Source organism: Molothrus ater, chromosome 3 (assembly GCF_012460135.2).
Source record: "Molothrus ater isolate BHLD 08-10-18 breed brown headed cowbird chromosome 3, BPBGC_Mater_1.1, whole genome shotgun sequence".
Classification (NCBI taxonomy): Eukaryota; Metazoa; Chordata; class Aves; order Passeriformes; family Icteridae; genus Molothrus; species Molothrus ater.
Genome location: NC_050480.2, coordinates 50606715 through 50622449, shown reverse-complemented (window position 1 = coordinate 50622449; position 15735 = coordinate 50606715). Strand labels below are relative to the sequence as shown.

The 15735-nt window shown below is 42.0% G+C and overlaps 1 protein-coding gene across 1 annotated transcript in view; it reads left to right on the top strand.

The window, feature by feature from the left end:
- The first annotated feature begins 7338 nt into the window (after positions 1–7338).
- TXLNB (taxilin beta) overlaps positions 7339–15735 on the top strand; it is a 32999-nt gene continuing 24602 nt past the window's right edge. Inside the window, exons 1-3 of the mRNA XM_036380484.2 lie at positions 7339–7500; positions 12374–12790; positions 14683–14774. Coding sequence (XP_036236377.1) covers positions 12388–12790; positions 14683–14774 — 495 coding nt within the window. The 5' untranslated portion in view covers positions 7339–7500; positions 12374–12387. The remainder of the gene's footprint in view (positions 7501–12373; positions 12791–14682; positions 14775–15735) is intronic.

Genomic DNA, 15735 nt, shown 5'->3' with positions numbered 1-15735 from the left:
TTTGAGAGTCTCAAATTACATAACTGCTCTGAGGCTATTGAAAAGCACTGAGATCTGACCCATCCTCTCCTTTAGCATGCTGTTAGAGGAAAAACAACTCTTTAAATTCATAGTAATGGAGTTTTGGAGACACATCTGAAGATACCTAAGGCTAAATATTATGTATGTATCTCTCTGTATACTCCTATTCAAGTCCAGGATCTAAGTTGGAGACCAAATTGCCTTTCCCCATAAATATGACTTGCACAGGCTTTTCATGTACACAGAATGAAGATTTACTGTATTCTAACAAGTTGGGGACATTGATGCTACCTCCTGTATTTCTTTCAGCTTAGTAAAACATGAAGCTCACTCTCACCTGATCTTTTCTTTATTCATCCTTTCATCTCTAGGGTTCTCTTTTCTTCTTTATTATTTTGGACCCACAAATGTTATGTTTAATAAGGTGCTTCTGCATAGCTAGAAAACCCTTATAAAAAATCCAGTTGACACCGTTTCAGTTCTGATCTTCCAGTGCCAATATACCTCTTGCATCCTTTTGCATTCTCCATGTAGTGATTCTCCTTCCATGCATGCCTTAAAATAGGTCATTGGTGTTTACATCAGCAGCAGTTTTAGACATCAGGGTAGTGCTGCCAGTTCTGCTGATCACAGGATCATTCCTTCTGAACTAACAGTTCATTGTCCACCCTGTCATTATCCTATAAAATAAGATCCTCATTAGGACTTATTTCACCATCACTGTCTCTTATTTTCCCACTTCTTTTTACAGATCTTTATCTTTCACTACAAATGTTCCCTGATTTCCAAGCATCATTTATCTCAATCTGTCATTTTCATTGTGTCAGGCCCTAATCTTTCCTCCAGTATTCCTAGACAGGTTAGTCATAACCTCAGTGTTGTTCAGCCCCCTGCCCCCCTCAGTTTCCTTATGATTATCAGCAGAATTTGGACTTTTCCAGAGAAAGATGCTTGGCTCCAATTATGAGATGCTTTCCTGACCATATACAGCTCATACAGCTGAGAGATTCAAGCCTTCAATTTCTAATTTGCTTTATTCTCTCTGCTGCTCACAAGCAGGTGCTGTTTGGGAAATCAATGACAGCTCCACACATGAAGCAGCTGCAGGACTGAGCCTTTAATGAGTCTTTCCCATTTCTAATTTGTATAAGCCAGTTCTAGCAGCAATCTAAAATAAACTATACATATTGATAATGAAACTGATGCAAGTGGAAGGACTTAGAAAAGGGAGGAAAAGACAAAGACAAGTACCTTTTACAAAATAATTGTCTACATTATCATACCATAATAGATAATTTCTTCTCTATAACTCACCCTTGACCAATATACCACTATCATTTAAAAGACTTCCCAGTTACATTTGATATGTGATTTACAGCATGATCACATCTGATTTGGGCACAGAGATTTCCCCTGGCAGGCTCAGAAAATGTTTGGGGTTGATGGTTGACTTGGCCCAACTCTGTTCCCATCGTGTGTTGATAGAAGATGGTTTCAAGCTGGAGGAGTATCATTTTAAAATGAAATTACATGACATGAAATTAGAAAAAATAGATTGTTTCAGGATTCAGTACCTTTTTGAAGTTTCATGCCAGATTTGTGCTTACTTATGATGGTGTAAATCAGCAGTAACTTCACTGCAGTACCAGAATAACTAGAAACAGCTAATACTGCTCTTTCCCTTCCCAATAAATTACTTTTATATATGGAGAAGAGTTATTTTCAAACTGCTAATATGCATTCAGGTGTGACTGCATGCCTCACCTGAGGGTTTTCTTTACCTTTTGTGTGATTTTTCAAGTGGAGCTATTCTTGACTGCCAAATTCTCCAAGTAGCACGTAGCATAATGTATTTATGTAGAGTCTGTCTCCTGGGCAAGCTGAAGCGGTGGAAATTGCCCGGAGAAAATTGAAACCCTGATAATTGATTTTGCTAGCTCTTAAAGTTTCGAAAGACTTGAATCTTTCCAAGAATAAATCAAAAACTGTTCAGTAGCAGACCATGGGGATTCCCTCCAGATTCTTAGAGTGGTTTCCTTGCTACACTGCAGAAATTATATTCTTACTGATGTAGATTAAGAATTAAATTATTTGCTTAAAATAGTTAAGTCTGTTGCCTGTTGGGGTTTTCTGTGTCAGCTAATTTGGCTGCATTATTAAGTGCCATTGGTAGTCAGGATCTTTGAGCTCTGGAAGAAAAAAACGTGGCAAACATTAGGTATATGACAAACTCTTCAGGCCATAAAATCTTATTAGAAGGCAAATCACAACCTTCCAACCTTTTTGAGATTGATGTGGAGCTAGGAAATCTGTAGAAAATTGATACAGTGTGGAATGCAAATATATTATTCCCCCTCCCCTCCTTTTTTCACATTAACAGAGGACTAAACAGGAGATAAATTATTCCCAAGAGACCACTGTAGAAAATGTCCTATCGGTCCTGGTGTTTACAATGTTTCTATCCAAGTAAATTAAACCCAGTGGAGATTGGTCGTAGCAAACTTTATTGGAAAATCATAGGACTCTCCCTATACTGGTTTAGTTGTAGGTGCCAATGGCAGAAAAACCTGCCAGACTGAGCAGCCTTCTGACTTCTAGACCATTCTTCACATGTCACTGTGCTTCTGTGTCTCAAGATCCGTTATGAGGGCTCTTTCTAAATTCAAATTATACGTTTTATGTTTATAGGCATTTCTAAATTCTTCATCAACACTATACTTTCGTTTTGTATTTTACATACCTGCTTGTTACTGTATATTATCATGTTATAAGTATATTAAATTATTATGTTATGACATAAGTATATTATGGTCATATTTAAACAGAACAGATAATTTTTATTTCATAGAATCACAGAATCATAGAATCATAGAATGGTTCAGGTCGGAACCTCCAGTTCCAGTTCCAGTTCCAACCTCCCTGGCACAGGCAGGGACACCTTCCACTAGACTAGGTTGCTGAAAACCTCATCCAGACTGGCCTTGAACACTTCCAGGAATGGGGCATTTACAGCTTCTCAGGGCAACCTGTTCCAATGCCTCACCAACCTCATGGTAAAGAATTTCTTCCTCATATCTTATCTAAATCTACCATCTCTCAGTTTGAAGTAATTGCCCCTTGTCCTATCGCTATCTGTCCATGTAAAAAGTCGCTCTTTCTCATTTATAAGCTCCCTTTAAGTACTGGAAGGTTGCTATAAGGTTTCCCCAGATCTTCCCTTCTCCAAGCTGAACAACCCCAATTCTCTTAATATTTTTTCATATAAGAGGTCCTCCCACTTTTTGTGGCCCTGCTCTGGACTTGCTCCAACAGGCCTACATCTTTTTTTGTGCTGAGCTGGGCAGGTGGGGTCTCACAAGGGCAGAATAGAGAAGAATAACCTTCCTTGACCTGCTGGCCATGCTGCTTTTGATGCAGCCCAGGATGTGTTTGACCTTGTAATGATGTTTATAAAATAACTGACTGAAATAGTGGTATTACAGCAAGTCGTTCTGTCCCTGCACACTATAATTTGAAAAACCTGTATCTGTCAAAAAATAAACCAAAAACTGTTCAGGAGGAAAGCCATGAAAAACTCATTCAAATTCTTAGAGAAGTTCCTGCACAAGAATAAAAAATTATACTCTCACTGATACAGAACTGGCACTGAAGTAGCAGACCATGGCAGTCCACTGACATCTGCACCCTGTGTGTGACAGGACTGGAAATGCTAGTCGCCAAATTTCCTTCTGCTGCTGGCTAGCAGGGTCATGGAGGAGAGCAGCTACAATTTGCAGAAGGGTGCAGACAGCCCTTTCCTTGCCAGTGCAGAAGGCAGGAGAACCTCTGCAGCCTCTTTGCCTTCTGCCAAAAGACTGGCCTGCAGGACAAATCAGTCTGTATGGCTTCCAGAGGATATTAGGGCTTCTGCAGAAACTAAGTGTTCGTTTAGGTGGTAGAACAACTAAGGCTTGCCATTGCTTGTGGTGAAAAATAAACCCTCAGAACTTTTTCAAGTGGTTATATCCAACACAGTACTGTCTTCAGTGTCGACAGTTCTTAAAGCCTTTGAGCATTTGAGAGAGAGACTCTAAATATGAAGCATCAGTCTTTCACCTGAACTATCCCATGGAACACAAAAGGAACACACAAAACTCTCAAAAGCAATATTAGCGCTGGAGGGAGTGAGGAGAGGAGGGAGCAGGTGAGAGGTGAATGTTGAAGCTGTGGAAAATGGCCTAGGCAAAGAAGGCAAAATGTATGTCAGAGGTAGATAGGAAGGAAACCCAAAAGCTTCAATAACATTGACTTAATGATGAACTTGTCCTTCCATTTGGTAAGGCTGAACACGTTCTCTATTGTATAGAGCAAACGACCAATACAGGTAGAAGTTTTTTTCCTCCCCTGGGAAGTCCATCCTTCAATAGATTTATGCTGATGATGATTATGTTTAATCCAGAAATAGACAGTTTGTTTGTGATATTCTCTATGACCTCTGTGTCAATGCCACTATGCAACAAAGAGAGCCTAGGGTTATTGATATGCAATCCAGCTCATAGCTGAACACATCTGTAAAATAAACTCAGTCTTGTTCCTGAAAATTCTCAAGGAGTCATCTAGCTTTAATGTGAGGAAGGTACATTTCTCCTCTTTCTCATGTATTAGGGAATGATTTCTTTCTCTTCCCCAAAACAGGGACATGAAATGCCTAAAACATTGCAAAAGCTGAGACTTCAGACACTGTGCTTCACAGGTCCAAGCTAAAACCTCAGACACTGTGCAGGCTCCACAGAAAGCACTTTCAGTCCACTCTCTCCTGAGCTCACCAGATGTGACCATCCCAGCATGCAGAATCCAAGTGCCAGTTGGTTGCCCTCAGCATGTGAATTGCCTGCATGGCAGTTTCAACACACTCCTCTAAATTTTTCTCTCTGAGTTTTCCTTTCCATTTCTATGACAGTTCAATTCACAGCTCGAAATCCAGCAGATCCCTTTTAATCTTCTGAAGCTACACCCACATACTCCCCACAAACTTAGTAATACTGATTTTATCTGTGCTTTTCTATTTCCTGACTCTACCACCGACTGCTTTATTTACTTGCATATTTAGGAACAACTCAGAATGTGTGGCTTTTTACTACTTGTAGCTGATTTTTATAATGATGACCCCAACTAATTTCCCATTATCAGCGCACTCTGATGTCTCAGGGACATGACCAAGTTCCCAGTGCCCAGTGAATCCCATAATTTCATTTGAGCTGTGATAAGCGTTCCCATACGTGCTGTGAGGCTATTGCAAAAACGAGCTGACACGTAATAGCTTTAACGCCAGTGAAAGAGAGCAAAGCTGAACCTGTCTTGCCTTGTGTTTGCCAAGGAGTGAGACTATGCCAGAGTGAGTTTCTACAGCTCAGCTGTTACTTAGCTCCTTGGTAGCTCAGTTGTGCATTTTGATCTCAGAGCTGATTTTTATTTCAACGAAAAATGAACAGGGACTGGAACAGAATTCTTCAGTCAAATCAGGAGGAGCACAAAGAGCCCATACTAACACTCTTATTTTCACTGGTATTCTGATCTATCACACTGCCCTGTCACAAACATCCCCAGAGTTTTATCTTCTCTCAAAATATACCCAGCCAGTTTCCAGCCCTCTCCAAAAGATTTTCTACAGAAGCCCCTGACCTTGCAAGCTCACCCCTAAATCAGCGACTTCCTTAGGAATTCTACCAAGCCACCACCAGTGTCTGAAGAAAATTGGAGGAACTGATTTTCCCTGAAGCCACAATGCCCATGCATCCCTAGATTGTAGGAGTGGCCTTTTCAAAGTAGAGAAGTAAGACTAATGAGAAACCACCTCAAGCATGAACTTTTTGCCCCACCAGCTCCACAAACATAGCAAGACCTTTAGTCCTCTCCAGTAAAAGTCTGAGATGCTGCTCACATACAGACTATTTCTGAACTGGTAGTTCTTGATACTGAGCTGCCCAGTACTGCTTTCTCTGACATCCCCTGTAAATCAGGCACAAAGCATTTCTGGTTCTTTTGTTGCCATGGATCAGTCTGAAGCATACTCCAAATCATTATAGTTTTTGCCACCCTTTGTTCTGAGCCTCTTTGTTTTTAAGTGGAGACCAAGTCCCATTTCTCTTCTCATAGCCCTGGCTGCCACTTCAGTACCAGCCTATCGTTTCTCCATTGTTTGCATATCTGTGCATTAAACTGACCTACATCTCCTTCTAGGGAGTGGGTAGCAGATAGTGCTTAGGTGATATGGCATCTCAAGATGGTGCTTGAGTGGCTTGTGGGTCACAGAAGTGGGAAATGCTGGTTGCTGCATAAGCAGCATGCAGCTGAGTTCCCTGGTGAGCATTCCGCTTGCTTGTATCAACAACTTTGGGCCAACGTGATCCAGCACAGTCACATGCAGAAAGTAGGTCAGGCAGGTTATCTTGGCTACAATATTTGCTTGGAAGCTGCTGGGATTGGGGGCAGCTACACCACTCACTTCTTTTAGTATCACTGCCTTAATGGAAAAGTTGATCAATTCAACTTTTGAGGAGCACCATGGTGGCTAGCACTGGAGCACTTGTCCTGTCAGGAGAGGTTGGATGTTCAGCCTGTGAAAAGGGACAGCTTTGGAGGAGATTATCAAGAAGATAGAGACAATCTTTATAGGACTGTATAGCGGGAAGACATGAGGTAATAGGCACAAGCTGGAACAAGGGAAGTTAAGGCTAGGTAGAAAGAGAAACTTTTTCAGTGCCATGACAGCCAAGCCAGATAACAGGCTTCCCAGGGACGTCATGCAGTCTCCATCCATGGAGGTTTTAAAGACCAATTTAAAGCCCTGAGAGACCTAGTCTGAGATCACAGCTGAGCTTCCTTCAAGCAAGAGCTTAAACTAAAGACCTCCTGTGGTCTCTTCTCTTCCAGCTAGTGAGTCTATGATTAAGAATCAGTCTGTTTTTAACAAATCCTGCCCAAATTCCAGGCTGCAAAGGGCAGTCACAGCTGGGAGCTCACATTGTGGAAATCCATCCCAGTCTTTGTGGTAGCACAGAAAAATTCAACCAAGTTCGACCAATCCATTGTTAATACGGACAAATTTCACACAGCACAATGCCTCAAGTCATTGAGGGATTAAGACTTAAATTTGAAAGGTAGCAGCTGTGCACGTATCCTTCCTTTCTTTTCTCTTTCTGATGGCCCAAGTCTCTAATCTCTCGTGCTATCTCTGTCAGGGCAGGGAATAGCCAACATAGCTGGCTCATGCTGCCAGCCAGCAGGCAGCTTCCCCTGCGCCTATCAGAGACAGTCCCTGCACAGGGCGCGCTCAGTCCCTGCACTGTTTGCTCCTCCTGTGTCACTCTGTCCTTCCCGCCTCACTCTGTCTTCCTCTCTCTTTCCTCAGTGGCAGGACTACAGAACCTGTTGCTGGAGTGCCCTTGTCTGAGTTTCTGCCTGGCTTTTTTCCTCTGCTCAGATCTTCTCTTTGCTGCGGTAAGTCTGATGAACAGCTTCCTTGCTGTCACTGCTTGGTGACATGGCACAAGGGCTTTAATGTAAATACTTCCCTTTGGGAGCGTCAACCTGCATTTTCTAGGAACAGCCCTAGGAAAGTCTGGGCACCATGTGAGATCTGAGGAAAACAGGGAGGTATCCAAGGCTGCTAGTGAAAGAGGAAGAAGTAAGAAATTCTTGTCTCAAGAGTGATCAAGAGAAATTTAAGATTACTTTGGTAGTGCTTGTGTTGAATTGAGATTGGGGGCCATGAGTGGTCTGCTACAACAGTGGTCAAGGTTCAGGTGCCACATGAAAGGTGAAGCAGGAGGCTTCAGAAAGCCTCCAAATCTAGTTCTGAGCCTGTATGGAAAACTGCCACGAAACCTCCAAACGTCTGTTCAGTTTTGTACTAGGAAATTGCACATAAACCATAAAGCTATTCAAATGCAGTGGGTAGCTGATACAGCTGGTTTTATCTCTGCTTTCCAAAGTAACACATAGGGCACTGTCTTTCTAGACTCTAAAAAGGTACTTGTATTTTTCTGGAGGGTGATCAGAGCAGGGGCACTTCCAGAGTTTAATGTTTGCTGCTTTGAGGTGTCACTGCAGACCAATCTGGTGTTATATAAAGATAAAAAAATCAGATTTTATCAGCATGTGTTGGCTGCTGCAAATATATATAAAGCTTTGTTTTAGAGAAATGTGTCTGTATGTGAACTTTCAGCATAAAGTGCTAAATACCATCACCCATTTTAGAAGAGCTTAAAATAGCTCCTGGCTGCAGAGCAGGTGCCATGTGTCCTTCTGCTGAATATAGGGGGATGCAAAAACTAAATATAGACCAGTCTGTAAACCCTCTAGAAGTTAAAGCTGCAAGAAGGAAATCAGGAAGCAAATCCCATAAGAAGGAAGGGGAAGCACACTGTTTATAAAAGATAAACAAAACTCTGTGACGGTCTTCAAGGCAGCCGTAAGACAAGCTAAGAAGAAGATGTTTAATTTGTGTTTTGGTCATGCCAGGAGAGTGCCCGGGCAGCAATGCCAGCTCCCAGCAGTGAGAGAGGTGGGCTGGCACACCCCAGCACAGGAACAGTTTTCACAGCAGCAGTGGGATGGCTATTGCAGCTCTGCTAAGTCAGTCATTGGCCCTTGCCTACTGGCCTTTTACTTTGGAAATACTGGCTGTTTTCAAAGCACAGTGAAGGCAAATTGTGCTGTAAATGTGAAATATTGAGGGATATAATTGCAGACAAACAAACTCAGCATGTAACCAGACTGATCTGAGGCATGCACCTTTTGCTGTTGCCTCTGGACGCAGCTGTGGCTAGGCTGTATGCTCAGCTATGCTGAAAGCTCCATTTCTGTCCTGAGTCTTCTCAAGTTCTTAACAGAGGAAGGAGAATGGAGATGAGTCTTCCTTACAGTGGGGAGGCAGCAGCACCCGCTGGCTCTTGGGGATGTTCCCCATTGAAGGAGAGGAGAACCACAGTGACTATTTGTAGGCAGCAACCACAAGTGTCAAGTTTCCATCCAAAACACCAGAGCCAAGAAAGGTGCTGATCTCACAGCTGTGGAACAGGTCCAGGATTTGGGAATGCAGGAGAAAAAGAGTAAACAAGATGAAATGCTCAGACTCAGTCAGAGTAGCCAGTCCTCCCCCTTTCCATAAAACAGAATAAGGCTGTGTTGGAAATTCAGTGCCTGGAGGCAACAGTAATGCTAGTAGGACTTGCAAAACTGAAAAAGTGGACAGTCTAAAAAGTCTGAAAAACCAAGGCAATTGGTTTTTTTTCAGACTTGGGCAAGCCTGAAAAACCAAGGAATTCCTCTTCTGGACTCTGTCACCTAATTTTTAGGCATTAGTGTGTTTAAGACAGAGTATAATGCAAACACTTTGGGTCTTGCTGAAATTGGCACTGAAAGTCTTTTATGGCCTGATAAGGGAGAATTCCTTGTGTACATCAAGGTTAAGCAGGCTGGGGTACAAGGGAGAACTGGGGCCAGCTGCAGTAAAAACTCCCAGCATCAGAGGCTGTAAGCAGGCAACTCCCTCAACATAAACTGCAGCGCTGGGGAAGCTGTTGTGCAAAACAAGGTACAGAAGTCTTCACAGGCATTGTGTTTGTGCTGGAAAGCAGTTATCAGACCTCTGGTTTAGTCTGAGGAAGAACAAAATAAAACATTAGGATATTTATTGTGTGTGTAAATACAACTGCTAGCATGACCCAGTGGGTGGGCACCTTTGGGTTAGAAGTTCATTGCTGCGTTTTTGTGGGGTTCCTGCCTGCTCACCATTCTGGGCTGGTGGATGGAAACTCAGCAGTTGTGAATTGCCATGGTTTCAGACTGATTATAACAAATCCCTTTCTAGCCAGGAATGTACGTTAGGGAAGATTTCCTGCAAGGCCAGCTTGTAAGCATCTTGTGTCCTTGATTCTAATAATCCAGTTTCTCTTTCTTTCACCCATGTTTTTCTATTGTTACTGAGACACATCATGCACAGATCAATTGCCACAGTGTATTTAAAGCCTACAGTATTTGGAGACATGCTTTGTCATTCACATAAGAGGAGACCTTTAGCCAGAGAGTGCTACCACATGATTGATGAAGTTGGGAGGCAGCCAAGGGGTCGGAGTACAGAGAGAACATCGCCTTGAGCCTTCTTACAAAGAGGGGGAGATAGAAAAGAAATTAATATTTGCAAATGGAGCATTTTGCAGTCCTGCTCTCCCTCTGTGATGACATATAACAAAAATAGCTGTTTTTAACTGGGATATACTTTCTTAGTTTTATTCTGCCTAAAAAAGAGTTGGTAGTCCTGGGTTTTCTAGCTGATTGATTGCCAACTGCCAATTAGTTCAAATTAATGATTGCAACAGTAAACACTAGCCTGAACATGTCAGAAATAAACACATATTTTGTGGAGTGTCTAGCTTAGCCTTTACAATACTCTTACTGACCTTGAATTAGTTGGCAGTCAATTAACTCTAGTTTAAAAAGATCACAAACAGGAGGCTAACATTTGTGCTATCTGGAATTATTTACTTGAATTGCACATATAGGGTCTAATTTTTCAATGTCAATTAAACTCAATATGACATCAAATCAGATCACTATAATTTTACAATACTTTGCATTGATATAGTGACTATAGCATAAGGAGTGAGGAAACAATGGGACATGACTGTGTGACAGATTTGTGAGAGCAGGTCCAGATGCATTCCTAAACCAATTCTGCTGGCAAGTTGTATCTACGGGTGGACTGCAGGGGCATGGATTTATAGCTAACAGTTTTCAAGTGCTTCCTGAGCCCACTCAAAGCTTTCAATTATTTGCTTGAGAGATGATAACTCATTTGACTATCTTATCTGCAAGCCTGGTCATATAGCTAGAAAATCAAATCTTCAAAAATGTTGCCTTAGTGATGGCCATCACTGCACTTCCAAACATCACTTTGACTGGGGAGAATTTAAGAACACTGAGTCATTTATTACAGTAAATGACATCCCTCTTACCATATAATGCCTTTGGTCATGTTATTTATAGTTTTGAAGCTGTAGAAATTTAGACACTATAGAAAACATATGTTGCAGCCTGTTTGAACAGGGAACAAAATGATTCTCAGTCAGCTCCATGTTTTCAAAATCTTTTAAAAAATAAGAAAGCAATCACTTCACATACTGGAAAGAACCAACCAAGTAAGCTTCTTCTCCTCTTCCCCACTGGCACCATTATAAATTATATTATTAAGGAGAGGAACAAAAATCAGTCTGGAAAAGAGAGAGAAGGACTCATGGCTGGAAAGAGGACAGAGTCTGCAGTCAAGCAGTAGTGGGGGATAGTTGCAGATCAAGGTCCAGCTGTGCACCTCACACCTCTGCATTACTTCTTGAGGGCAACACAGAGGTGCCAGCAGTCTCTCCCACTAAGAGGGAAGGGGCCTTCACTACTCTAAGTTTTCCTGGTGCCCAGGATGCTCTTGCTGACAACCTCATTACCAGGTCCTGGGTGAGCCAGAGCAGGAACACAGCTATGTTGGGGGCTCTGTATTTGCCTGGCTGAATACAGCTGATAAAAAACCTGAGAAAACAAAAGCTTCCCTTTGCAAACTGGGAATAAATGGACTATCCAACTGTGTATGTGTGGTTGGGTTTATTTCATTGTGATTTATTCTGCAGTTTGTACTTTGTCAAAGAAGCTGTCAGCAGCATGCAGCAAGTACAAGAGAAGGGTGGTTTATAGCTGTTAATCTTATTCTTTGCTGTTATTGTGATGGTACCAAACCACATCTCTTGTAGATCAAGCACCATGCTGGGCTTTCCAAGGGCACAGTGCAATTTGCAGTTGCACTGAAAATATAAATACTAAAATATTAAAAATATTAAAATATTTTTTGTGATTATTGACTTAAGATGTGTCAACATGAGAGAAACAGGAAATGAAACTAATGCAGCTCTGAAGTGAAGCTGCCCATATCAGAAGCCAGTGTTGCAAGTAAATAGATCAAGAAAAGTAAATATGTGGCAAATATTTTATTCAAGGAGGAAAATGGTATAAGTGACTGAGATGTCATTTCATGTGTCATTGCTGGCAGGGGGAATAAGAGGTTTTCATTTTTAAGTGTTAGATTTGGGTAGGCTTTTCTCTTGGAAAGTATATAATTTGCTTTTCTCCTTGCAGGCAAATCACCTTGGTTATTTAGCTAAGTGTGACATATTTGTCAAGCCAGAACCAATGGATAAGCTGCCATCCCAAATTTCACACAAAATCACTCACATGCTGGCCAAGCTTTGGGAACAGCTTGATGGCTAATTCTTTGTATGGCTAGTTTTATGCCTTTAAATTAACCCTCCATTTGTTTTTCTGTCAGGTGCTGCACTAAGCATGGAGAATGACCAGTCTTCCACCTCACCTGGGCAGGACATGCAGGGGCAGAGTGGGGACAAACCTGCCCCTGGCCTGCCATCCCCTGCTCCAGTGCCCATGGAGCAGCCAAGCAGCTGGCCCGAAGCAGCCGTGTGTGACATCTCAGAGGAGCTTGGCCGGCAGCTGGAGGACATCATTAAAACCTACGGGTCTGCCACGAGCCTGATGGAGAAGGAAAGCACTGCTACAGGAACAGACAGGCCTGAGAAGGGAGAGCCAGGCAGCTTGGAGGATGCAGAGTATGAAGATGGAAATGAAGAGAGTGAGAAAGAGAAGCTGGCTCCTGTGGATGCCTCCAAAGCAAAGGAGCCCAGTGGCAACAAGGAGCAGAAGCTGGAGAAAAAAATCCTGAAGGGACTAGGTAAATACTTACATACTCACACAGCCCTTCTGCAAACACAAGTGAGAACTCCCTGGTCCTTGCTCTTTACCATGGATGATAGGGACCTCCAGCTACCACTGAAAATTACAGTGACCATTACAACTTTTCTATAACTGATAATGTTTGGCACTATCCAACATGTAGGCTATATCAGATATTAGTTCTTTACAAAAAAAAGTACCACACAACACTGATGTACTACTGGACCACCCACATTGGTTAGCCAGAGCTGTCAGTCCAATGACACAGTGGACAAAGTCACTTAGATGAAGGAAAACCTAGCCTCTCATCTGTACCTTGGTGACTGTTTTCTTCTCCTGTCTGCTCAGATATGACTGTTCACTGGTCACAACAGTAATAATGGTGCTACTGTGTAGCATGGGGACCTGCAGAATAAATTTACTGTGATGCCCAGGTTATTTTTCATTTAGTAACCCCCTGGACTAATCATATAATATATATGAAATTAGCCAATACATTTGTTCTCTAACACCTCAGCCCTGGCAGGGCTGTCAGCTGAGCTAGAAGTCTTAGCAAGTTTTTGAATACATGTACTTTCTGCTGGGCAGCCACTAGAGAGCAATGTAGTTACATTCTAATCTAATATAGATGTAAATTATTTCCCTGCCTACATTTAACTCCAGCCAATCTTCAAGCCTCTCCTTTGCATCAGAACCCAAACCCAAATGCAGACAAAGCCTGTAAATTAATCACCACAGACATTCTTACAGACAAGGGACTAAGCATAGGACATGGCATGGATTTTTTTCCTCAAAAATTCTTTTAATATCCAGAAGAAAATTCCTCAGTTTCTACTGCCTTGGCTTTGGTGCTGTTACTGGTACTTTATCAAGCTCAGTGAAAACCCTACCAACACACAGTTCTCCATCTGCCCTTGTGACAGTTCACACCAGGATTGTTTTTAGCTCCACTTATTTATGCTGATGCTGTTGAGAGAATTTAGTGTGAAATAAGGATTTTCTCCAGACATAGTACTCCTAGTCTGCACTAGAACTGAAAACCTAGAAAATGCCCAGCCCAAAGCAGATTTTGTGTAACAGTCTCAGGAAGGAGGAGCATTTGGAAAAGCATGTCCAAGCCCCTGGGACCACAGGCAACCTTATCTCCAGGGATGTCAGGGGCACTTTGTATCTTATGAACAAGCAGTGTTCAAGCTCATACCTGGGGCTGAAATGAAAACCAAGAGGTATCAGAGGAGAAGCAATACCTGAATGGCTGTGCAGTGATTTGGCTTTGCACACCCAGGGAGTTATTAGACTCCCTCTGGAATACAAACATTCTCCACCAAGCCAGGGAACCGATTTACACGAGCATCACGTAGCCCAGACCTGGCTGGCAGCACCTACCACCCCTCTGATTGTTTACTTCCACACCATAGTCTCTATATCTGACTTAATATTCTTCATGTCTTGTGTGGGTCTATCAGCAAAGGAGCTGAATACACCAGACTTGATCCACTTTCACTTACAAAGAGAGCTGTTCCTGAGCCTTTGGGGCCCAGGCCCTTTCTGTCCTATTTCAGTCAAATGTGCCATGTGTCTGACCTAATCATCTTGCAAAGACATTGAATGGAAATCAGATTACACAGGACAAAAGCATCTCACAGACAATGTTTTTGTTAGAAAAAAGCCCATTACTGAGGTGTGAAATGGAGGAAATTCCTAGCATGTTTGTTCTCACGGGGCAAAGAAAAACTCAGAAATTTACAGTAAAAATTGTTCCGTTCCTTCCAAAATGCCTCATTTCACCCTGTGTTTTTACGGCCCAACCAATTTCAAATAGCCTATATCATAACAGGACATCAACCACAAACTATCTAGCATCAAATCTCTGCTTCCTCTTTTTCTAAGGAAAAGAAGCCACCCTACTGATGCAAAGTTTGAATAAGCTGAATACTCCAGAAGAGAAGCTGGACCTGTTGTTTAAGAAGTATGCTGAGCTGGTGAGTACAATGTTGGCTCTTTTCTGTACAAACTGCCTACACAAGAAGTATAAAAAATACATGACATGCAGCATGGTCAAACCTCACATACCAGTAGTGGCTGTCCTGATAAGTGAATCCAATACAGTTGTCATGGTCAGATAATTATGGGTAGAAAAGAGAAAAAAAGTAAAAAGTGAGGAAAACAAGATTTGGGCCAGAAAGTTGATGAGGCAGAATATTTGTACTTAAAGGCAAATCTACCAAACTGACCCACACCCTAGACTGGTGTGTAGGCTCCTGCCTTCACCTCTTGCAAGGAGTTTTGCATGTTTCTGTTCCAGGTATTGCTTTAAATTATGCATTGGTGATTTCATCAAAATGAAAATAATACAGGATTTAGTATAAAGCTTCCTGTATTAGGAAGCAGATAATAGACAACTGAGACCAGTTGTAATCCACAGCACAATGAAATAAAGAGTCAAAGCCCCTGCCATCATAATGTTACTCCTGTAACAATGCCACCTACCTGACTGTTCTTTCCACACTTAAGATGGGTTATTTTCAGATGAAGGGATATTTTCCTTTGTAGTCAAAGGACTGTATGATGATAAGCTGTGGAAATCTTACAAATGACAAGGCAGCAGCATTTTATGCTTTGTGGAGTGCTGAAAAATGTGTGAAGCAGAACATTGACTTTTTAATTGGTTTTATGCACAGATGTGTCCATGTCTCATCATAATGTGAAGTGAAATTTAGCTTTCGATTTTTCATGTAAAATCCTCTGATTTCATAAATTGGGTTCAGGCTGTTCACAGTATATCTCATGCTTAAAGGGACTTCATGCTCACGGATTAACTGAAATAGGTCTTCTTCCTCTACCAAGTACTTTCCACTGCATTCAAATGACATTGCAGCACTGCATAAAACAGGGGCTGGATTGCCAGTAGCCCATGCAGGAACAAGGTGCTAAAACAAAAGT